A 25,000-nucleotide genomic window follows, 5' to 3' on the forward strand; every position below is an offset into this window, starting at 1 on the left:
GAGATAAGACGAAAGAAGAAAACAGACATCGAATGACGAAACTGAGACTTAACAAGACAAGTTTAAAAATGGATATTAAGGATGTTCAGAAGGATGTCCAAAAGGATGACAGAGACAATAAAAGTGAGGAGAAAGTAGTCGAGGCACAGGACCAGGATACCAACGGACGTAAGGCTGAGAAGGAGGAAGTTGAAGGGGCATCTGGTGTGGGTCAGGTGCTTGGCTGGCTACTAGCCTCAAAAGGCGCTCTCCATGGCACCAACAAGAGCCAGGAAGAGCAGCTCAAAAAGGAAATTTCCACGGACGAGGAGAAGGAGGAGGAGGAGAAGGAGGAGAAGGAGGAGGAGGAGAAGGAGGAGAAGGAGGAGGAGGAGAAGGAGGAGGAGGAGAAGGAGGAGAAGGAGGAGGAGGAGAAGGAGAAGGAGGAGAAGGAAGAAAAGATTAAAAAAACTACACGAAAACTTATCGTGTTTGACCTGGAACCCGAGAAGCCCAAAAGGGCCTTCTCCTCATCCGACAGTAGTCACATCACCTTCCAAGGTGAAAAGGTTAGAGTGACCACCACAAGGGACTCTGGCCTCAACAGGTACGTGACTGTCGACTTGCATGTGCCCAGGAGGTTCCACAGAGCCATATATGGAGTGGAAGGAAGGACGCTGATGGAAATCACCCGCCACAGTGGAGTCAGCTTAATAGATATGCCACAAAGGCACGAATATAGTCATTCAATCACCATCAGTGGTACTATTAAGCAGGTTCAGTTAGCAGCTGATCATATCGAATGGCTTCTGAGGAGTCTCACCGGCACTTAAGTACTTTGATCAGCAAATGGATAAAAAAAAAAAAAAAAAAAAAAAAAAAAAAAAAAAAAAAAAAAAAGAAGAAAAAATGAAAACACCAAAAAAAGTTTTAAACATGAGAATATTTTTTTTTCCATTAAAGTTTAATTTCAGTTTATTTTGTGAGGGTAAGGAGATTCAGCCGAGTTTTGCCAGGACCAAACCTTCAGATAATTGTACTCAATCCAATCAGGACAAGTTCGAGATACCAAATCCACAGGAAGGAGATCCCCCCCCCCCCCGGATCTTTAAACTGACTGACTGACAGACAGCTAGAGGGAGGATACTTGGAAGGACTGACCAGCTTGGAGGATACAAGGCTTACTATCCAGCTTGAATTACAATTCTTGGAATAACCTGGAGGACAATGGCCTACTGAGGGAAGAAACCCCGCTGAGACTAGTATGCTATGTACCTAAAAGACCGGCTCTGCAGAGGGAACCAGCCAGGCTTCTTCTAGTAGGCAGTCTTGTCCTTAAAGGTTGGACCAAGATAATCAGCTAGTGAAGTAAGCTGCGCTTCTTCGGAGCAGGTCAGTCTGGAAAGGTGTTCTGATATCAAATGGCTGCTGATGAAGGTTGAAGAACTGGGATGAGCAGAGTAAGTTTTGGTCCTGACAATTGGCGAGTTGATGCCCTCACAATTTTATGAAAGGAATAGAATCTTCTTTTTCTTCTTTTTTTTTTTAGGTTTAAGGTTTTTTTTTTAGGCTTAAGGTTTTTTTTTTTAGGCTTAAGGTTTTTCTTTAGGCTTAAGGTATTTTTTTAGATTTAAGGTCTTTATTTTAGGCTTAAGGACTGGCTATGCAGGTGAAGAAACTCTGATAATGATGAATGAGCGTGTCTTGTTTGAGTGGGTAAAATGATGCTTGGCTTCACCAACCGGCCAAAAATTGATGCTTGGCTTCACCGTACTACGCACTTGGCTTCGCCGACCGGCCCAAAAATGACGCTTGGCTTCACCACCTGGCCTAAAATGGCGCTTGGCTTCACCACCTGGCCCACTTGGCTTCACAGCCCGGCCCAACAATAGCGCTTGGCTTCATCGCCTGGCTTACAATGGCGCTTGGCTTCACCGCCTGGCCCGCTTGGCTTCACCGCCCAGCTTACAATGGCGCTTGGCTTCATCGCCTGGCTTAAAATGGCACTTGGCTTCATCGTCCGGTACAACAATGGCGCTTGGCTTCACTGCCTGGCCCGCTTGGCTTCACTGCCTGGCCCGCTTGGCTTTACCTACCAGCATAACAATGGCGCTTGGCTTCACCGCCCGGCCCAACAATGGCGCTTGGCTTCACCGCCTGGCCCGCTTGGCTTCACCGCCTGGCCCGCTTGGCTTCACCGCCCGGCTTACAATGGCGCTTGGCTTCACCGCCTGGCTTACAATGGCGCTTGGCTTCACCGCCCGGCTTAAAATGGTGCTTGGCTTCACCGCCTGGCCCGCTTGGCTTCACCACCCGGCTTACAATGGCACTTGGCTTCACTGCATGGCCAGCTTGGCTTCACCGCCCGGCTTACAATGGCGCTTGGCTTCACCGCCCGGCTTACAATGGCGCTTGGCTTCATCGCCTGCCCCAACAATGGCGCTTGGCTTTACCGCCCGGCTTACAATGGCTCTTGGCTTCACCGCCTGGCCCGCTTGGCTTTACCGCCCGGCTTACAATGGCTCTTGGCTTCACCGCCTGGCCAGCTTGGCTTCACCGCCCGGCTTACAATGGCGCTTGGCTTCACCGCCTGGCCCGCTTGGCATCACCGCCCGGCTTACAATGGAGCTTGGCTTCACCGCCCGGCCCAACAATGGCGCTTGGCTTTACCGCCCGGCTTACAATGGCGCTTGGCTTCACCGCCTGGGCCGCTTGGCTTTACCGCCCGGCTTACAATGGCTCTTGGGTTCACCGCCTGGCCCGCTTGGCTTTACCGCCCGGCTTACAATGGCGCTTGGCTTCACCGCCTGGCCCGCTTGGCTTTACCGCCCGGCTTACAATGGCGCTTGGCTTCACCGCCTGGCCCGCTTGGCTTTACCGCCCGCCTTACAATGGCGCTTGGCTTCACCGCCTGGCCCGCTTGGCTTTACCGCCCGGCTTACAATGGCTCTTGGCTTCACCGCCTGGCCAGCTTGGCTTCACCGCCCGGCTTACAATGGCGCTTGGCTTCACCGCCTGGCCCGCTTGGCTTCACCGCCCGGCTTACAATGGCGCTTGGCTTCACCGCCCGGCTTACAATGGCTCTTGGCTTCACCACCTGGCCCGCTTGGCTTTACCGCCCGGCTTACAATGGCGCTTGGCTTCACCGCCTGGCCAGCTTGGCTTCACCGCCCGGCTTACAATGGCTCGGCTTCACCACCTGGCCCGCTTGGCTTTACCGCCCGGCTTACAATGGCTCTTGGCTTCACCGCCTGGCCAGCTTGGCTTCACCGCCCGGCTTACAATGGCTCTTGGCTTCACCACCTGGCCCGCTTGGCTTTACCGCCCGGCTTACAATGGCGCTTGGCTTCACCGCCTGGCACGCTTGGCTTTACCGCCCGGCTTACAATGGCTCTTGGCTTCACCGCCTGGCCAGCTTGGCTTCAACGCCCGGCTTACAATGGCGCTTGGCTTCACCGCCTGGCCCGCTTGGCATCACCGCCCGGCTTAAAATGGAGCTTGGCTTCACCGCCCGGCCCAACAATGGCGCTTGGCTTCACCGCCCGGCTTACAATGGCGCTTGGCTTCACCGCCCGGCCCGCTTGGCTTTACCGCCCGGCTTACAATGGCTCTTGGCTTCACCGCCTGGCCCGCTTGGCTTTACCGCCCGGCTTACAATGGCGCTTGGCTTCACCGCCTGGCCCGCTTGGCTTTACCGCCCGGCTTACAATGGCGCTTGGCTTCACCGCCTGGCCCGCTTGGCTTTACCGCCCGGCTTACAATGGCTCTTGGCTTCACCGCCTGGCCAGCTTGGCTTCACCGCCCGGCTTACAATGGCGCTTGGCTTCACCGCCTGGCCCGCTTGGCTTCACCGCCTGGCCCGCTTGGCTTCACCGCCCGGCTTAATATGGCGCTTGGCTTCACCGCCTGGCCCGCTTGGCTTTACCGCCCGGCTTACAATGGCTCTTAGCTTCACCGCCTTGCCAGCTTGGCTTCATCGCCCGGCTTACAATGGCGCTTGGCTTCACCGCCTGGCCCATTTGGCTTCACCATCTGGCTTACAATGGCGCTTGGCTTCACTGCCTGGCCCGCTTGGCATCACCGCCCGGCTTACAATGGAGCTTGGCTTCACCGCCCGGCCCAACAATGGCGCTTGGCTTCACCGCCCGGCTTATAATGGCGCTTGGCTTCACCGCCTGGCCCTCTTGGCTTCACCGCCCGGCTTACAATGGCGCTTGGCTTCACCGCCCGGCTTACAATGGTGCTTGGCTTCACTGCCTGGCCCGCTTGGCTTCACTGCCCGGCTTACAACGGCGCTTGGCTTCATCGCCCGGCTTACAATGGCGCTTGGCTTCATCGCCCAGCCCAACAATGGCGCTTGGCTTCACCGCTCGGCTTACAATGGCGCTTGGCTTCACCGCCTGGCCTGCTTGGCTTCACCGCCCGGCTTACAATGGCGCTCGGCTTCACCGCCTGGCCCGCTTGGCTTCACCGCCCGGCTTACAATGGCGCTGGGCTTCACCGCCTGGCCCGCTTGGCTTCACCGCCCGGCTTACAATGGCGCTGGGCTTCACCGCCTGGCCCGCTTGGCTTCACCGCCCGGCTTACAATGGCGCTCGGCTTCACCGCCTGGCCCGCTTGGCTTCACCGCCCGGCTTACAATAATGGCCCGCTTGGCTTCACCGCCCGGCTTAAAATGGCGCTTGGCTTCACCGCCTGGCCCGCTTGGCTTTACCGCCCGGCACAATAATGGCGCTTGGCTTCACCGCCTAGCCTAAATATGACGCTTGGCTTCACCGCCTGGCAAAACAATGGCCCTTGGCTTCACCACTGAATTTCAAATGTCATCAGTCATGACTGACTACTAATAGGCTAGCTGGAGTGAGGGAAGTTGGCCGAAATCTATTTCAGCACGAAAGGCAACCTCTGGCGCGGCGGAAAAACCCGTAAGTTCAATGCCCAGAAAACTGAAGTAGGTTTCAAATTGCTTCTCTAAGTAATCCAACTCAAATACAAGTCATGACTGATCTTAATAGGCTAGCTGTAGTGAGGGAAGTTTGTCGAAAGCTATTTCAGGAAGAAGGGCAACCTCTGGCGCGGCGGAAAAACCCGTAAGTTCAATGCCCCGAAAACTGAAGTAGGTTTCAAATTGCTTCTCTAAGTAATCCAACTCAAATACACGTCATGACTGATCTTAATAGGCTAGCTGTAGTGAGGGAAGTTGGCCAAAAGCTATTTCAGTAGGAAGGGCAACCTCTGGCGCGGCGGAAAAACCCGTAAGTTCAATGCCCAGAAAACTGAAGTAGGTTTCAAATTGCTTCTCTAAGTAATCCAACTCAAATACAAGTCATGACTGATCTTAATAGGCTAGCTGTAGTGAGGGAAGTTGGCCGAAAGCTATTTCAGTAGGAAGGGCAACCTCTGGCGCGGCGGAAAAACCCGTAAGTTCAATGCCCAGAAAACTGAAGTAGGTTTCAAATAGCTTCTCTATGTAATCCAACTCAAATACAAGTCATGACTGATCTTAATAAGCTAGCTGTAGTGAGGGAAGTTGGCCGAAAGCTATTTCAGGAAGAAGGGCAACCTCTGGCGCGGCGGAAAAACCCGTAAGTTCAATGCCCAGAAAACTGAAGTAGGTTTCAAATTGCTTCTCTAAGTAATCCAACTCAAATACAAGTCATGACTGATCTTAATAGGCTAGCTGTAGTGAGGGAAGTTGGCCAAAAGCTATTTCAGTAGGAAGGGCAACCTCTGGCGCGGCGGAAAAACCCGTAAGTTCAATGCCCAGAAAACTGAAGTAGGTTTCAAATTGCTTCTCTAAGTAATCCAACTCAAATACAAGTCATGACTGATCTTAATAGGCTAGCTGTAGTGAGGGAAGTTGGTCGAAAGCTATTTCAGTAGGAAGGGCAACCTCTGGCGCGGCGGAAAAACCCGTAAGTTCAATGCCCAGAAAACTGAAGTAGGTTTCAAATTGCTTCTCTAAGTAATCCAACTCAAATACAAGTCATGACTGATCTTAATAGGCTAGCTGTAGTGAGGGAAGTTGGCCGAAAGCTATTTCAGTAGGAAGGGCAACCTCTGGCGCGGCGGAAAAACCCGTAAGTTCAATGCCCAGAAAACTGAAGTAGGTTTCAAATTGCTTCTCTAAGTAATCCAACTCAAATACAAGTCATGACTGATCTTAATAGGCTAGCTGTAGTGAGGGAAGTTGGCCGAAAGCTATTTCAGTACGAAGGGCAACCTCTGGCGCGGCGTAAAAACCCGTAAGTTCAATGCCCAGAAAACTGAAGTAGGTTTCAAATTGCTTCTCTAAGTAATCCAACTCAAATACAAGTCATGACTGACCCCTATTAGGCTAGCTGTAGTGAGGGAAGTTGGCCAAAAGCTATTTCAGTAGGAAGGGCAACCTCTGGCGCGGCGGAAAAACCCGTAAGTTCAATGCCCAGAAAACTGAAGTAGGTTTCAAATTGCTTCTCTAAGTAATCCAACTCAAATACAAGTCATGACTGATCTTAATAGGCTAGCTGTAGTGAGGGAAGTTGGCCGAAAGCTATTTCAGTACGAAGGGCAACCTCTGGCGCGGCGGAAAAACCCGTAAGTTCAATGCCCAGAAAACTGAAGTAGGTTTCAAATTGCTTCTCTAAGTAATCTAACTCAAATACAAGTCATGACTGACCCCTAATAGGCTAGCTGTAGTGAGGGAAGTTGGCCGAAAGCTATTTCAGAAGGAAGGGCAACCTCTGGCGAGGCGGAAAAACCCGTAAGTTCAATGCCCAGAAAACTGAAGTAGGTTTCAAATTGCTTCGCTTATTCTTCCGACTCAAATATAAGTCATGAATTATCATAATACATTTATGAAGTACTGATGAATTATGAGTTGAGATTAAAAGGAAATAAAAAAAAGAGGGAAGGAAGAAAGGGTCGTGGGAACCAAGCCTGCCATAATGGATGTGGGCAAAACCCACCTGATGAGCTCTTTGGTAAGAGCGAAACCCTTATGTATGTCCCTTGGGTAGTGGTATGTATGAATTGATTAATTTTTATATATTTAATATATATATATATATATATATATATATATATATATATATATATATATATATATATATATATATATATATATATTTAATATATATATATATATATATACATATATATATATATATATATATATATATATATATATATATATATATATATATATATATATATATATATAAATATATATATATATATATATATATATATATATAAATATATATATATATATATATATATATATATATATAAATATATATATATATATATATATATATATATATATATATATATATATATATATATATATATATATATATATATATATATATATGACATATTCACACACACATGGCTTTCTGGTAGAAGGGAGTGTATAATTAGAATCCCATTGATGGTTAAGTGTTGGCCTTCAAATGGCGATGCTTACAGCTCCATTTATCATGAGCTGGCCTTAGTTCCTCTCCTTCTGAACAATGTGTGTTCCATCAAATCATTCCGTATGAGAGGGTTTCTGGTCGTGGACATCAATATAGTGTTGGTTTACCCAGAGGAAATATGTGAATCACGACACCCTGATGTACGCAAGCCAGCAGAAATCGGGGGTCAATAAATGAACATTATATTGATATCCATGACGAGAAACCCTCTCATACAGAATGATTTGATGGAACACACATTGTTCAGAAGGAGAGGAACGAAGGCCAGCTCATGATAGATGGAGCTGTAAGCATCGCCATTTAAAGGCCAACACTTAACATTCAATGGGATTCTAGTCATACACTCCCTTCAAGATAAAAGCAATATGGATGATATCTGGTGGTGTATGTGCCTGCTTATGTGTCTAAATGTGTATGCATATGTGTAAGTGTGTGTATAATAAATAAACAACAATTATCCTCTTTTTAATCTAGGGATTTTTGAAATTTGTAATAGTTTAAATTTCCAATTTTTAGTTTTATATAGAATATATTTTTGAAATATTCAATTATAATTTTTGTAGAACCTCATACATAAAAATGAATCTAAAGTTTATATTAATCTGCAGATTGGTGATGGTGGGAGATTTTCGTCTGATCGCTCACAGCAAACCAACCTAGTATGGGTGACCCTGACTAGTATAGCTATGCAATATGTTCTAGCCACTGCAGATTGGTGATGGTGGGAGATTTTCGTCTGATCGCTCACAGCAAGCGAACCTATAGTGCATAGAATGGTTTATGTGATAGACCGTATTTCATAATTTCAGATTGGAAGTTGAGAAACTTGTACAGTTTCTGAAAACCTTTGACAGATGTTGGAGTAAGATTCAGAAGTTTTCAGAATCCAAGTCCTTAAATCAGATATAGAGTTGTGATGGCCGATGTGGTAACGTCCCTGACTGCTGAACGCCAGAGTACCGCTCAAGCTCGTTAGTTTCTTTGATCCCTGTAACCTCACCATTCTTGTGAGCTAAGGATGGGGGGTTTGGGGAGGCTAACCTACATGTCTATCTGCCGAGTCATCAGCAGCCATTGCCTGACCCTCCTTGGTCCTAGCTTTGGGTGGGGAGGGGGCTTGAGCGCTGATTATATGCATATATATGGTCACTCTCTAGGGCATTGTCCTGCTTGATAGGGCAATGTCACTGTCTCTTTCCTCTGTCATCATGAGTGACCTTTAAACCTTTAAATGCCTTTTCTCTTTGTATCTAGAGACATTTGACAGATGTTGGAATGAGATTCAGTTTTCTAAATGAATTTCTTGATTTCTTTTACCTTAATTTAAATTTAGACTTTAAATGTAAATATATATACATATACACATATGTATATAGGTATATATATATATACACACACACACACACACATATATATATATATATATATATATATATATATATATATATATATATATATATATGTATATATATATATACATATACATATGTGTATATATACATATACATATATATATATATATATATATATATATATATATATATATATATATATATATATATATATATATATATATAAACAAAAAAGGGTAATCCAGTTTCTATTACTTATTGGTTTTATTTTCTCATATCAACAAAATTAGAAACCTTACTGTATGCTGAATAAAAGTTTTAAAAAAAATCTAAGGAAATAACATCCCCTGATAAAGTATGTGGAAAAGGGCGCCCTTCAGCAACTGCTAAATTCGCTGCCTTTTTTTCAATTTATCCTTATATTTTCCACCTCATGAGAAGATTTCCTCTGGATTATTTCCAGTCTAAACAAACTCATATTTCCTTCACAATTTCTATCAAATTTTATTGCATAAAACACAAACTTGAAATATGTTTGATGGCACAAATTCATCATCTCTTTCGAAAAATTTTTTTGAGGCACATTCTCCATCTCCTTCAAACATGCAAATCAAGCAGTAATTTCCAAGGGGAAATTGCAACATCTAAAAATAGACGAGAACAGAAAAGAACTAGAACAAAAAGGGAAAATAAAAGTCAGTCCTTAAACTAATTGGTCTCCCCGGCCCCAAATCCCATAATCTAACTCAACTAACTGGACGAAAAAACAAGAAAGAAAAGTCAGTCACAGAAGAGCCATTTTTTTCCTCCTATCCTAAAAGGACTTTTTGTCTTTGCGTATCTCTTTCAAATCCTTCTCTGCTTGCTCAAGCATCCTACAGGATACACGCCTGATTATACTACGGTTTTCAGCGTTGGTTTAAATCATTATTATTCAGCTTTTATGGATTTGGTTTCGTGAGTCAAAATGTTCAGCTTTGCAATGGAACCTCAATTTAAATGGAGATTGGATCATGGGAGTGGACAGGTTATCTCTATGGCAGGTATGGTAATACACTTGGGGAAAAAATACTTGAAACCATAAAAAATAGTACTTACAAGAACATTAATATTGTATATTTTGTTACGGTTATTGGTATAAAAAATGTGATATGGCAGAGACAAGGGACAGTGACATTGCCCTATCAAACAGGACAATGCCCAATGACCATATATACTGTACATATGGCCAGCGCCCAATCCCTTCTCCCCCCCCCCCCCCAAGCTGGGACAAAGGAAGGCCAGGCAATGACTTCTAATGAGTTAGAGGATAGACCCATAGGCTCCTCAAAACCCCCAACCTTAGCTCACAAGGATGGTGAGGTAGCGACCAAAAAAACGAACGAGTTTGAGCGAGACTCTAACCACAGTCTGGAAATCACCACTCAGGGACGTTATTACCACTCAGACCAGTATTTCTTGTTGTGTCAGCAGAATTAGCAGTAGCCCTGATTTCAATACCTCTCCTTATAAGACTTCTGTGATTGTTCTGTCGTGTTCAGTGACTGGGACTCTTCCATTGTGGCGTTAACCAAGGTCTACAGAATCCTTGGTGTCAACTTGACCTTAGAATGGTCACGAAATGTGCTACTGTTCGCTAAGTCTTCTTGTATTTATTCAGACTCTCATTTGACTGTAGTTGCATTTCATCATCTTAATCACTGGTTTTTAGTTATCTATTTTCGCGTTTCATGGTAATCTATTTATCTCCTCATCTTTCTCTTTATCAATTTCATTACTTGATAGAAACTAGCCTATTTTAAAATATTGGCTTTTAATTTTTAATTTTTATTACCTAACAAAATATTTGAAATGTCGAATAGATGTGATTTATAAACTTGGATGAATAGTTAAATCAACAAAGGTTTACAACGAAGTAAGTTTACTCTCAAATACGGGTTTAAAACAATCTTTAAAACAATCAAAATCGTCTAAAATGGAAGTAAAATCAATATCGAAGAAACGTAACGTTCCCAAAAAGGTGGAAAAGTTACCCAGAGTATGTTAACTTTCTACCCAGAGCTCTCACTCCGCCAACACCTAACTGAAAACTGTTGAGCATCAGCCTAAAATAAGCAACAAACCTGTTTCCAGGGACACAAAAGGAGGGAGAGAATTCCTTACTAAGCAGACGTTAAGATTGAATTCCTGTGTAAAATTGTGGAGGGCGGGGACCTACCCAAGGGCTCCAACAGGGGAAAATAGCCCTGTGAGGAAAGGAAATAAGTCATGAGAAGAGATAAACAGTATATTGGGAGGAGAGTGATGGAAATGGAGGTACAGGGAACGAGAAGGAGAGGGAGACCAAAGCGAAGGTGGATGGACTGTATCAAGGATGACCTTCGATCAAAGGGATTAACCGGTGATGAAGTGTGGGACAGAGGTAGATGGAGAACGCTGGCCAGAAACATCGACCCCAAATAAAAGTGGGAAAAGATGCAGACAAAGAAGAAGAAGAGGAAGAACAAGGAAAGGAAATAAGTTAATGAATAAACTACAAGAGAAGTAATGACAATTAAAATATCTTAAGAAGAGTAAGAATATTAATATAGACATTTCATACATAAACTATAAAAAGATATTTGTGTCAGCATGTTCAACAAAAAAACAATAGCTGCCAGTTTGAACTTTTGAGGTTCCACCGGTTCAACTTCCTGATTAGGAATATCATTTTCAGAAACACTAAAGAAAGGAGAGAATTCCTTACTTAGCAGGAGAGAGAGAGAGAGAGAGAGAGAGAGAGAGAGAGAGAGAGAGAGAGAGAGAGAGAGAGAGAGAGAGAGAGAGAGAGAGAGAGCACTATTCCATCTTATTTCTCTTCCTCTCTTCCTCTTGTTTTGTTAAAGTTTTCATAGTTTATGTAGGAGATAATTATTCTAATCTTATTGCTCTTCTTAAAATATTTTATTTTTCTGTTTCCTTCCCTCACTGAGCTATTTTCCCTGTTGGAGCCCTTGGGCTTATAGCATCTTGCTTTTCCAACTAGGGTTGTAGCTTAGCAAATAATAATAATAATAATAATAATAATAATAATAATAATAATAATAATAATAATAATAATAATAATTGAAGCATAAGTTGGGTTATTGTGGCCTGATTGGTAACATCTCAGACTGGTGTTTGCTGGACAGGGGTTCGAGTCCCAATCAGACTCGTTAGTGGCATTAGTGTCTGGAACCTTACCACCCTTGTGAGCTAAGGTTGGGGTGTTTGGGGGAGCCTATAGGTCTATCTGCTGAGTCATCAGCAGCCACTGCCTGGCCCTCACTGGTCCTAGCTTGGGTGGAGAGGAGGCTTGGGCGATGATCATATACTATATGGTTAATCTCTAGGGCATTGTCCTGATTGCTAGGGCAATGTCACTGTCTCTTTCCTCTGCCATTCATGAGCGACCTTTAAACATAACTATTTGGATCGAATTGATTTTAGGAAGTGAGAATAATTTAGATAATCTTTGGAAAGAAAACGACCTTTTCATGTCTGATTGACTAAAGACAAGTTTTTCAACATACTTTGCATATCTCAAAAAAAGTTGGGAGTTTTCTACAAATATTAGCTACTAGATCGTAATCAATTATTGACCGTTGGTTCGATTTTGTCAAAGCTACAACGAAATAACAACGATTGTATAATTTATTGAAGTTTTTCAATATTTTCCCAAAATTTCCAAATAAAATTCAATGCTTAAAAACTTTATAAGGGAAAATCTATCATGTTCAACTCGTAACAACTTTGGTATACCTTTCTGAAACCCAATTATTATTGTTATTATCATTACTATTATTACTAGCTAAGCTAAAATCCTAGTTGGAAAAGCAGGATGCTACAAGCCTAAGGGTTCCACAAGAGAACATATTTCGCACTCCCGGGCACCTGTCGTCCAGAAAGGGATGTAATGGAAACCTCCCTCAAACAACCGTTTATCCAGACACTCATATGAGTGGCTGTACCTCAACGGGAATCATTTCCTTCAAAGATGTACTTGTTTCAATTGGTGAAAATGCAAATTCTTTCTATTCGCATTTAGAAAGAAGTTGAAATAAAACTGTAAGTTGAAATAAATTCGTAATAGAATGTGATAGACGTAAATAATGAAAAAAAAATGATCTTCAATAAGTTACCTGGTTTACATATAACATTAATCATAGCTGCAAAAAAAAAAAAAAATAAAAAAAAAAAAAATAAAATTGAACAAAATATTTTTTTCCAATGAATGTATATAAGAAAACCGAAGGAATGAGAGATGAGGTTAAGATGTAAGAAACTAAGAGGAATGTCAGAACAGTGACGTAATTAGCCTGTTGAATAAAACATCCATCAAATGCTTTTGCTTAGATTGCAAAGCAATTGCTTTAATTCCAATACAAAAAATGCTAGTGGCAAATACTTAGAACAGCAAATACCTAGAAGCTATCAGTAATTACTTTATTTCCAATATATTTAAAACAATGCAATTCTCCATTTCATGAAATACTCTAAGAAATTAATTCCCTTCCATGAAATCTGAAAGTTACAGTCACGCTGACTTTTGTACTGTTCAATTTTACTGGCTTTATGTAGAGAATTTCTACAGATACTACACGCAATAAACCATATATATATATATATATATATATATATATATATATATATATATATATATATATATGTATATACATATATATATATATTTGTATATGTTTATATAAAGGCTATATATATATATATGTATATATATACAGAGTACATAAATATATACATATATACAGAGTACACACACACACACACACATATATATATATATATATATATATATATATATATATATATATACATATATATATACTGTATATATATATATAAAGTATATATATATATATATATATATATATACAGTATATATATATATATATATATATATATATATACACATATGTATATATATGTATATATGCAGTATATATATATATATATATATATATATATATATATATATATATATACTGTATATATATATATATATATATATATATATATATACAGTATATATATATGTATATATAAACAGTGTATATATATATATACATATATATATATATATACATATATATACAATATATATATATATATATATATATCTTATATATAATATCTATATTATACTGTATATACTGTATATTCAGTATATGCATAATGATATATATATAGACAGATAGATAGATATATAGATAGAAAGATAGAAAGATAAATAGATAGATAGATAGATAGATGAAAGTTTTTCCTCTTTGAAATTCGCTAGAATTCAACTTTTATTTTGGATAGAGACAACATTTTCATTTGAAAAAAAAATTGTGTATCATTCATGTATCAGAAAGCTCCTGTATTCTTAAAACAAAATAGACTATATACCTCAGATATGACTATGGATTATGTTCATCACACACACGCAAACACATACACACACACACAGACACACACACACACACACACACACATATATATATATATATATATATATATATATATATATATATATATATATTATCATCAGCCGTTACCATAGTACATAGGCTATGGTACTACTCATGACTTGAAAACAATGGTTAGAATTTCGGAGTGCCCTTCTTCTATAAGGGCTACTTACCATAGCTAAAAAGTCTCGTCTACCCTTATCAAGAGGAAAGTAGCCACTGAACAATTACATAGCAATAGTTAACCACTTGAGCAAAGAAGAATTGTTTGGTAATAGCAGTGTTGTCAGATGTACGAGGACAGAGGAGAATGTGTAAGAATAGGCCAGCCTATTTTGAGTACGTGTAGGCAAAGATAAAATGAGCCGTAACCAGAGGGAGGGATCCAATGTTGTACGGTCTGGCCAGTCAAAGGAACCGACAACTCCCAGGCGATAGTATCTCAACGGGTGGCTGGTGCTCTGGCCAACCTACTACCAGTCGTTTGGACACAAACACACACACACATATATATATATATATATATATATATATATATATATATATATATATATATATATATATATATATATATATATATATATACATATATATAATCTCCTACGTCTATTGTCGCAAAAGGCCTTGGTTAGAGTTCGCCAGTCGTCTCTATCTTGAACTTTTAATTCAATGCTTCAATATCTATCTATCTAACTTTGGGTATATATATATATATATATATATATATATATATATATATATATATATATATATATATATATATGTATGTGTGTATGTAATAATAATAATAATAATAATAATAATAATAATAATAATTGGAGATTTAACGTATTAAATCAGTTGATGTCACGATTTCCCTAGTACTTACTAAGTATGCATATATACAGTATATATATATATATATATATATATATATATATATGTATATATATATATATATGTATATATATATATATATGTGTGTGTGTGTGTATGTATATGAATATATGCATATATATATATATATATATATATATATATATATATATATATATATATATATATATAATGCTATTAATGTTTACAGATAATGTACCCAATCTTAAGGCAACAACAACAACAACAACAATAATAATAATGGCATATGAGATTTGTGTGTGAAATTTACTTTAAACGAAAAGGATTTTTTCCGGCTTCCGAGATTTCTTGGCGAAGCTGAACCAAAACGTTTCGGTTTCTAAAGAGCTGAAAAAAATGTCAAATTTCTTCAAAATTTTTTGATTTAGAGAAACTCTATATCAATTTAAAAGACTTCATTTGTTGCACAAGAAAATGACAATAAAATCTATTACTGAATTTAACTTTCGATGTAAATAAATCTTTTATATTTCATGTTTTTTCGGTAAAAGTTTTTCGAGAATTTCTCCTTGCAAAGGATGGAAAGAGATTGTTCAATGGCGGAGGGTTTCTCTCGGAGCCAACGAAATTGTCTCCAGAGTCTTCAGGAATTGTTCTTGTCTCCGTTGAGTCTCCAAGAGAATTCCGAATCACAAAGAGTCTCCGAGAGTCGTTTGAAGGAAATTTTAAGTTTTCAATATTATACCTAACAAAAGAAGACGAATCTAGTCATCTATCATATAGATTTTTGAAAGCAATTCAAAATGAATAAAAGTTTTGTAGGAGCATTCAAAATAGGAACTAACAAGATGTCCCAGTTTACTACTGGCCATCTTCAAGTTAAGAGGACACTTGGCGGTGTGGTTTTCACAGAACCACAAAAGGAAGGATCCTTAATGTATAGGATGACCTCTTGGATGAGGTCTAAGGACCCCTTCAACTCTGAGGGCGGGATGGAGGAGAAGGTGGAAGGAGGGCCCCCAGAGGAAAATCAGAAAAGAGAAGAGCTGAAGAAGAAGGAGAATGTCCAAAAGACATTTGAGGAACGCATCGGTTTCCTAGAAAAACAACTGGAGGCAGCTTTTGCCGAGATCAGTCTAAGAAAGGAAGAACAATCAAAATTCTTAGAGGAGAATGAAGAGCTGAGAGCAGAGAATCAGCATCTCAGTAACATCATCGGAAGTCTTCAAATCGATAACCAAATCGATATGGAAAATTTGACGACAAAGAATGACGACCTAGACCGCACAAACGAACATCTAAAAAAGGAAATCTGCAATCAAAAAGTTATCCTGGAACAATATAAGAATGAATTAATGGAGAAAGAAAAAGAAAATATCAAACTCAAGCAAAAATTGGATAAAGTTCGTCAGAACAAAAGGAAACTGGAAATATTCACTGAAAAGAAAATGGAAGTATTAAAGCAGATTTCAGAACAGAAGCAGGAATTGGAAGAAAGCCTCAATGAGGCAAAAATAAATGATCTCCTCAGGAATGAGCGCTACAAAGGAATTTTACAAGAGTTAGAAAATTACAAAAAAGAAAATTTGAAATTGAATGACTTGGAGCAAAAAAACATCCTATTGAGTCAAGAACTGGAAACATTCAAATCTGAAAAAAATGTTGATCTCAAGGACGAGCTGCTTGCGGCAAATGAGATCATCCCTTCACTCAAGGAGGAACTTGAAGAGGGAGATAAGACGAAAGAAGACAGACCTCAAATGACGAAACTGAGACTTAACAAGACAAGTTTAAAAATGGATATTAAGGATGTTCAGAAGGATGTCCAAAAGGATGACAGAGACAATAAAAGTGAGGAGAAAGTAGTCGAGGCACAGGATCAGGATACCAACGGACGTAAGGCTGAGAAGGAGGAAGTTGGAGGCGCATCTGGTGTGGGTCAGGTGCTTGGCTGGCTACTAGCCTCAAAAGGCGCTCTCCATGGCACCAGCAACACCCAGGAAGAGCAGCTCAAAAAGGAAATTTCCACGGACGAGGAAAAAGAGGAGGAGGAGGAGGAGAAGGAGAAGGAGGAGAAGGAGGAGGAGGACAAGGAGAAGGAGAAGGAGGAGGAGGAGGAGGAGAAGGAGGAGAAGGAGGAGGAGGAGAAGGAGAAGGAGGAGAAGGAGGAGGAGGAGAAGAAGGAGGAGGAGGAGGAGAAGGAGAAGGAGGAGGAGGAGAAGAAAAAGGAAGAAAAGATTAAAAAAACTACACGAAAACTCATCGTGTTTGACCTGGAACCCGAGAAGCCCAAAAGGGCCATCTCCTCATCCGACAGTAGTCACATCACCTTCCAAGGTGAAAAGGTTAGAGTGACCACCACAAGGGACTCTGGCCTCAACAGGTACGTGACTGTCGACTTGCATGTGCCCAGGAGGTTCCACAGAGCCATATATGGAGTGGAAGGAAGGACGCTGATGGAAATCACCCGCCACAGTGGAGTCAGCTTAATAGATATGCCACAAAGGCACGAATATAGTCATTCAATCACCATCAGTGGTACTATTAAGCAGGTTCAGTTAGCAGCTGATCATATCGAATGGCTTCTGAGGAGTCTCACCGGCACTTAAGTGCTTTGATCAGCAAATGGATAAAAATGAAAAAAAAAAAAAAAAAAAAAAAAAAAAAAAAAAAAAAAAAAAAATCCCCAAAAAAGCAGAAAAAATGAAAACACCAAAAAAAGTTTTAAACATGAGAATATTTTTTTCCATTAAAGTTTAATTTCAGTTTATTTTGTGAGGGTAAGGAGATTCAGCCGAGTTTTGCCAGGACCAAACCTTCATATAATTGTGCTCAATCCAATCAAGACAAGTTCGAGATACCACATCCACAGGAAGGAGATCCCCCCCCCCCCGGGATCTTTAAACTGACTGACTGACAGACAGCTACAGGGAGGATACCTGGAAGGACTGACCAGCTTGGAGGATACAAGGCTTACTATCCAGCTTGAATTACAATTCTTGGAATAACCTGGAGGACAATGGCCTACTGAGGGAAGAAACCCCGCTGAGACTAGTATGCTTTGCACCTTGATGGACGAGTACAAGCCGTTTGTCAAGTGTACAAATGGTCGGATATCTAGATCTATTCTTTCGGATATCAACCTTCGGGTGGTTCTGGGGGAATGATCTAGAAGACCGGCTCTGCAGAGGGAACGAGCTAGGCTTCTTCTAGTAGGCAGTCTTGTCCTTAAAGGTTGGACCAAGATAATCAGCTAGTGAAGTAAGCTGCGCTTCTTCGGAGCAGGTCAGTCTGGAAAGGTGTTCTGATATCAAATGGCTGCTGATGAAGGTTGAAGAACTGGGATGAGCAGAGTAAGTTTTGGTCCTGACAATTGGCGAGTTGATGCCCTCACAATTTTATGAAAGGAATAGTATCTTCTTTTTCTTCTTTTTTTTTTAGGTTTAAGGTTTTTTTTTTTAGGCTTAAGGTTTTTTTTTTTTTTAGGCTTAAGGTTTCTTTTTAGGCTTAAGGTATTTTTTTAGGTTTAAGGTCTTTTTTTTAGGCTTAAGGACTGGCTATGCAGGTGAAGAAACTCTGATAATGATGAATGAGCGTGTCTTGTTTGAGTGGGTAAAATGATGCTTGGCTTCACCAACCGGCCAAAAATTGATGCTTGGCTTCACCGCCTGGCCTAAAATGGCGCTTGGCTTCACCACCTGGCACACTTGGCTTCACTGCCCGGCACAACAATGGCGCTTGGCTTCACCGCCTGGCCCGCTTGGCTTCACCGCCTGGCCCGCTTGGCTTCACCGCCTGGCTTACAATGGCGCTTGGCTTCATCGCCCGGCTTACAATGGTGCTTGGCTTCATCGCCCGGCACAACAATGGCGCTTGGCTTCACCGCCTGGCCTGCTTGGCTTCACCGCCCGGCTTACAATGGCGCTTGGCTTCATCGCCCGGCTTACAATGGTGCTTGGCTTCACTGCCCGGCCCAACAATGGCGCTTGGCTTCACCGCCTGGCCCGCTTGGCTTCACCGCCCGGCTTACAATGGCGCTTGGCTTCATCGCCCGGCTTACAATGGTGCTTGGCTTCATCGCCCGGCACAACAATGGCGCTTGGCTTTACCGCCTGGCCTGCTTGGCTTCACCGCCCGGCTTACAATGGCGCTTGGCTTCATCGCCCGGCTTACAATGGTGCTTGGCTTCATCGCCCGGCACAACAATGGCGCTTGGCTTCACCGCCTGGCCCGCTTGGCTTCACCGACCGGCTTACAATGGCGCTTGGCTTCATCGCCCGGCTTACAATGGTGCTTGGCTTCATCGCCCGGCACAACAATGGCGCTTGGCTTCACCGCCTGGCCCGCTTGGCTTCACCGCCCGGCTTACAATGGCGCTTGGCTTCATCGCCCGGCTTACAATGGTGCTTGGCTTCATCGCCCGGCACAACAATGGCGCTTGGCTTCACCGCCTGGCCCGCTTGGCTTCACCGCCCGGCTTACAATGGCGCTTGGCTTCATCGCCCGGCTTACAATGGTGCTTGGCTTCATCGCCCGGCACAACAATGGCGCTTGGCTTCACCGCCTGGCCCGCTTGGCTTCACCGCCCGGCTTACAATGGCGCTTGGCTTCATCGCCCGGCTTACAATGGTGCTTGGCTTCATCGCCCGGCACAACAATGGCGCTTGGCTTCCCCGCCTGGCCCGCTTGGCTTCACCGCCCGGCTTACAATGGCGCTTGGCTTCATCGCCCGGCTTACAATGGTGCTTGGCTTCATCGCCCGGCACAACAATGGCGCTTGGCTTCCCCGCCTGGCCCGCTTGGCTTCACCGCCCGGCTTACAATGGCGCTTGGCTTCATCGCCCGGCTTACAATGGTGCTTGGCTTCATCGCCCGGCACAACAATGGCGCTTGGCTTCCCCGCCTGGCCCGCTTGGCTTCACCGCCCGGCTTACAATGGCGCTTGGCTTCATCGCCCGGCTTACAATGGTGCTTGGCTTCATCGCCCGGCACAACAATGGCGCTTGGCTTCACCGCCTGGCCTGCTTGGCTTCACCGCCCGGCTTACAATGGCGCTTGGCTTCATCGCCCGGCTTACAATGGTGCTTGGCTTCATCGCCCGGCACAACAATGGCGCTTGGCTTCACCGCCTGGCCCGCTTGGCTTCACCGCCTGGCTTACAATGGCGCTTGGCTTCATCGCCCGGCTTACAATGGTGCTTGGCTTCATCGCCCGGCACAACAATGGCGCTTGGCTTCACCGCCTGGCCCGCTTGGCTTCACCGCCTGGCTTACAATGGCACTTGGCTTCATCGCCCGGCTTACAATGGTGCTTGGCTTCATCGCCCGGCACAACAATGGCGCTTGGCTTCACCGCCTGGCCTGCTTGGCTTCACCGCCCGGCTTACAATGGCGCTTGGCTTCATTGCCGGCTTACAATGGTGCTTGGCTTCATCGCCCGGTACAACAATGGCGCTTGGCTTCACCGCCTGGCCCGCTTGGCTTCACCGCCTGGCTTACAATGGTGCTTGGCTTCATCGCCCGGCACAACAATGGCGCTTGGCTTCACCGCCTGGCCCGCTTGGCTTCACCGCCTGGCCCGCTTGGCTTCACCGCCTGGCTTACAATGGCGCTTGGCTTCATCGCCCGGCTTACAATGGTGCTTGGCTTCATCGCCCGGCACAACAATGGCGCTTGGCTTCACCGCCTGGCCTGCTTGGCTTCACCGCCCGGCTTACAATGGCGCTTGGCTTCATCGCCCGGCTTACAATGGTGCTTGGCTTCATCGCCCGGCACAACAATGGCGCTTGGCTTCACCGCCTGGCCCGCTTGGCTTCACCGCCTGGCCCGCTTGGCTTCACCGCCTGGCTTACAATGGTGCTTGGCTTCATCGCCCGGCACAACAATGGCGCTTAGCTTCACCGCCTGGCCCGCTTGGCTTCACCGCCTGGCTTACAACGGTGCTTGGCTTCATCGCCCGGCACAACAATGGCGCTTGGCTTCACCGCCTGGCCCGCTTGGCTTCACCGCCTGGCTTACAATGGCGCTTGGCTTCATCGCCCGGCTTACAATGGCGCTTGGCTTCACCGCCCGGCCCAACAATGGCGCTTGGCTTCACCGCCCGGCTTACACCGCCTGGCCTGCTTGGCTTCACCGCTCGGCTTCACCGCCTGGCCCGCTTGGCTTCAACGCCCGGCTTACAATGGCGCTCGGCTTCACCGCCTGGCCCGCTTGGCTTCACCGCCCGGCTTACAATGGTGCTCGGCTTCACCGCCTGGCCCGCTTGGCTTCACCGCCCGGCTTCACCGCCTGGTCCGCTTGGCTTCACCGCCCGGCTTCACCGCCAGGCCCGCTTGGCTTCACCGCCCGGCTTACAATGGCGCTCGGCTTCACCGCCTGGCCCACTTGGCTTCACCGCCTGGCCCGCTTGGCTTCACCGCCCGGCTTACAGTGGCGCTCGGCTTCACCGCCTGGCCCGCTTGGCTTCACCGCCTGGCCCGCTTGGCTTCACTGCCCGGCTTACAATGGCGCTCGGCTTCACCGCCTGTCCCGCTTGGCTTCACCGCCCGGCTTACAATGGCGCCTGGCTTCATCGCCCGGCCCAACAATGGCGCTTGGCTTCACCACCTGGCCCGCTTGGCTTCACCGCCTGGCACGCTTGGCTTCACCGCCTGGCCCGCTTGGCTTCACCGCCTTGCCCGCTTGGCTTCACCGCCCAGCTTACAAAGGCGCTTCACTTCACCGCCTGGCTCGCTTGGCTTCAACGCCTTGCCCGCCTAAATATGATGCTTGGCTTCACCGCCTGGCAAAACAATAGCCCTTGGCTTCACGACTGAATTTCAAATGTCATCAGTCATGACTGACTATTAATAGGCTAGCTGGAGTGAGGGAAGTTGGCCGAAATCTATTTCAGCACGAAAGGCAACCTCTGGCGCGGCGGAAAAACCCGTAAGTTCAATGCCCAGAAAACTGAAGTAGGTTTCAAATTGCTTCTCTAAGTAATCCAACTCAAATACAAGTCATGACTGATCTTAATAGGCTAGCTGTAGTGAGGGAAGTTTGTTGAAAGCTATTTCAGGAAGAAGGGCAACCTCTGGCGCGGCGGAAAAACCCGTAAGTTCAATGCCCAGAAAACTGAAGTAGGTTTCAAATTGCTTCTCTAAGTAATCCAACTCAAATACAAGTCATGACTGATTTAAATAGGCTAGCTGTAGTGAGGGAAGTTGGTCGAAAGCTATTTCAGTAGGAAGGGCAACCTCTGGCGCGGTGGAAAAACCCGTAAGTTCAATGGCCAGAAAACTGAAGTAGGTTTCAAATTGCTTCTCTAAGTAATCCAACTCAAATACAAGTCATGACTGACCCCTAATAGGCTAGCTGTAGTGAGGGAAGTTGGCCGAAAGCTATTTCAGTAGGAAGGGCAACCTCTGGCGCGGCGGAAAAAACCCGTAAGTTCAATGCCCAGAAAACTGAAGTAGGTTTCAAATTGCTTCTCTAAGTAATCCAACTCAAATACAAGTCATGACTGACCCCTAATAGGCTAGCTGTAGTGAGGGAAGTTGGCCGAAAGCTATTTCAGTAGGAAGGGCAACCTCTGGCGCGGCGGAAAAACCCGTAAGTTCAATGCCCAGAAAACTGAAGTAGGTTTCAAATAGCTTCTCTATGTAATCCAACTAAAAATACGTCATGACTGATCTTAATAGGCTAGCTGTAGTGAGGGAAGATGGCCGAAAGCTATTTCAGTAGGAAGGGCAACCTCTGGCGCGGCGGAAAAACCCGTAAGTTCAATGCCCAAAAAACTGAAGTAGGTTTCAAATAGCTTCTCTAAGTAATCCAACTCAAATACAAGTCATGACTGATCTTAATAGGCTAGCTGTAGTGAGGGAAGTTGGTCGAAAGCTATTTCAGTAGGAAGGGCAACCTCTGGCGCGGCGGAAAAACCCGTAAGTTCAATGCCCAGAAAACTGAAGTAGGTTTCAAATAGCTTCTCTAAGTAATCCAACTCAAATACAAGTCATGACTGACCCCTATTAGGCTAGCTGTAGTGAGGGAAGTTAGCCGAAAGCTATTTCAGTAGGAAGGGCAACCTCTGGCGCGGCGGAAAAACCCGTAAGTTCAATGCCCAGAAAACTGAAGTAGGTTTCAAATTGCTTCTCAGTAATCCAACTCAAATACAAGTCATGACTGATCTTAATAGGCTAGCTGTAGTGAGGGAAGTTGGCCAAAAGCTATTTCAGTAGGAAGGGCAACCTCTGGCGCGGCGGAAAAACCCGTAAGTTCAATGCCCAGAAAACAAGTAGGTTTCAAATAGCTTCTCTATGTAATCCAACTCAAATACAAGTCATGACTGATCTTAATAGGCTAGCTGTAGTGAGGGAAGTTTGTCGAAAGCTATTTTAGTAAGAAGGGCAACCTCTGGCGCGGCGGAAAAACCCGTAAGTTCAATGCCCAGAAAACTGAAGTAGGTTTCAAATAGCTTCTCTAAGTAATCCAACTAAAAATACAAGTCATGACTGATCTTAATAGGCTAGCTGTAGTGAGGGAAGTTTGTCGAAAGCTATTTTAGTAAGAAGGGCAACCTCTGGCGCGGCGGAAAAACCCGTAAGTTCAATGCCCAGAAAACTGAAGTAGGTTTCAAATAGCTTCTCTAAGTAATCCAACTAAAAATACAAGTCATGACTGATCTTAATAGGCTAGCTGTAGTGAGGGAAGTTTGTCGAAAGCTATTTTAGTAAGAAGGGCAACCTCTGGCGCGGCGGAAAAACCCGTAAGTTCAATGCCCAGAAAACTGAAGTAGGTTTCAAATAGCTTCTCTAAGTAATCCAACTAAAAATACAAGTCATGACTGATCTTAATAGGCTAGCTGTAGTGAGGGAAGTTTGTCGAAAGCTATTTTAGTAAGAAGGGCAACCTCTGGCGCGGCGGAAAAACCCGTAAGTTCAATGCCCAGAAAACTGAAGTAGGTTTCAAATTGCTTCTCTATGTAATCCAACTCAAATACAAGTCATGACTGACCCCTAATAGGCTAGCTGTAGTGAGGGAAGTTGGCCGAAAGCTATTTCAGAAGGAAGGGCAACCTCTGGCGCGGCGGAAAAACCCGTAAGTTCAATGCCCAGAAAACTGAAGTAGGTTTCAAATTGCTTCTCTAAGTAATCCAACTCAAATACAAGTCATGACTGACCCCTAATAGGCTAGCTGTAGTGAAGGAAGTTGGCCGAAAGCTATTTCAGAAGGAAGGGCAACCTCTGGCGCGGCGGAAAAACCCGTAAGTTCAATGCCCAGAAAACTGAAGTAGGTTTCAAATTGCTTCCCTTATTCTTCCGACTCAAATATAAGCCATGAATTATCATGATACATTTATGAAGTACTGATGAATTATGAGTTGAGATTAAAAGGAAATAAAAAAAGAGGGAAGGAAGAAAGGGTCGTGGGAACCAAGCCTGCCATAATGGATGTGGGCAAAACCCACCTGATGAGCTCTTTGGTCAGAGCGAAACCCTTATGTATGTCCCTTTGGTAGTGGTATGTATGAATTGATTAATTTTTATATATTTATATATTTATATATATATATATATATATATATATATATATATATATATATATATATATATATATATATATATATATATATGTACACACACATATATATATATATATATATATATATATATATATATATATATATGTACATATTTATATATGTACATAATATATATATATATATATATATATATATATATATATATATATATATATATATATATATATATATGCGTAAAAATCACAGGAAAACGTGATGCTCAGATGCAGAAGAACCACAGGGAAAATGAAAATACGGAATATACACTTGAGTCCTGACTAGTTTCGTGATACTTCCTCAGAGGACTGATTTATTGAGAGAGGTT

General features: G+C 43.5%; 3 protein-coding genes across 3 annotated transcripts in view; 2 read left to right on the forward strand and 1 right to left on the reverse strand.

Annotated features, from left to right (window-relative positions):
* LOC137643333 (uncharacterized protein PF3D7_1120000-like) overlaps positions 1-15,928 on the forward strand; it is a 16,667-nt gene extending 739 nt beyond the window's left edge. The window contains exons 1-2 of the mRNA XM_068376168.1: positions 1-210; positions 15,669-15,928. The exon at positions 1-210 is cut by the window's left edge and continues 739 nt beyond it. Of these exons, the coding sequence (XP_068232269.1) occupies positions 1-210; positions 15,669-15,928 (470 nt within the window). The remainder of the gene's footprint in view (positions 211-15,668) is intronic.
* LOC137642275 (putative ferric-chelate reductase 1) overlaps positions 1-25,000 on the reverse strand; it is a 72,215-nt gene that overhangs the window by 11,221 nt on the left and 35,994 nt on the right. The gene's annotated exons all lie outside the window — the stretch shown is intronic.
* The window catches only part of LOC137643334 (uncharacterized protein PF3D7_1120000-like), a 20,916-nt gene continuing 12,025 nt past the window's right edge, over positions 16,110-25,000 (forward strand). The window contains exon 1 of the mRNA XM_068376169.1: positions 16,110-17,055. Within this exon, the coding sequence (XP_068232270.1) occupies positions 16,110-17,055 (946 nt within the window). The remainder of the gene's footprint in view (positions 17,056-25,000) is intronic.

Source organism: Palaemon carinicauda, chromosome 6 (genome assembly GCF_036898095.1).
Source record: "Palaemon carinicauda isolate YSFRI2023 chromosome 6, ASM3689809v2, whole genome shotgun sequence".
Classification (NCBI taxonomy): Eukaryota; Metazoa; Arthropoda; class Malacostraca; order Decapoda; family Palaemonidae; genus Palaemon; species Palaemon carinicauda.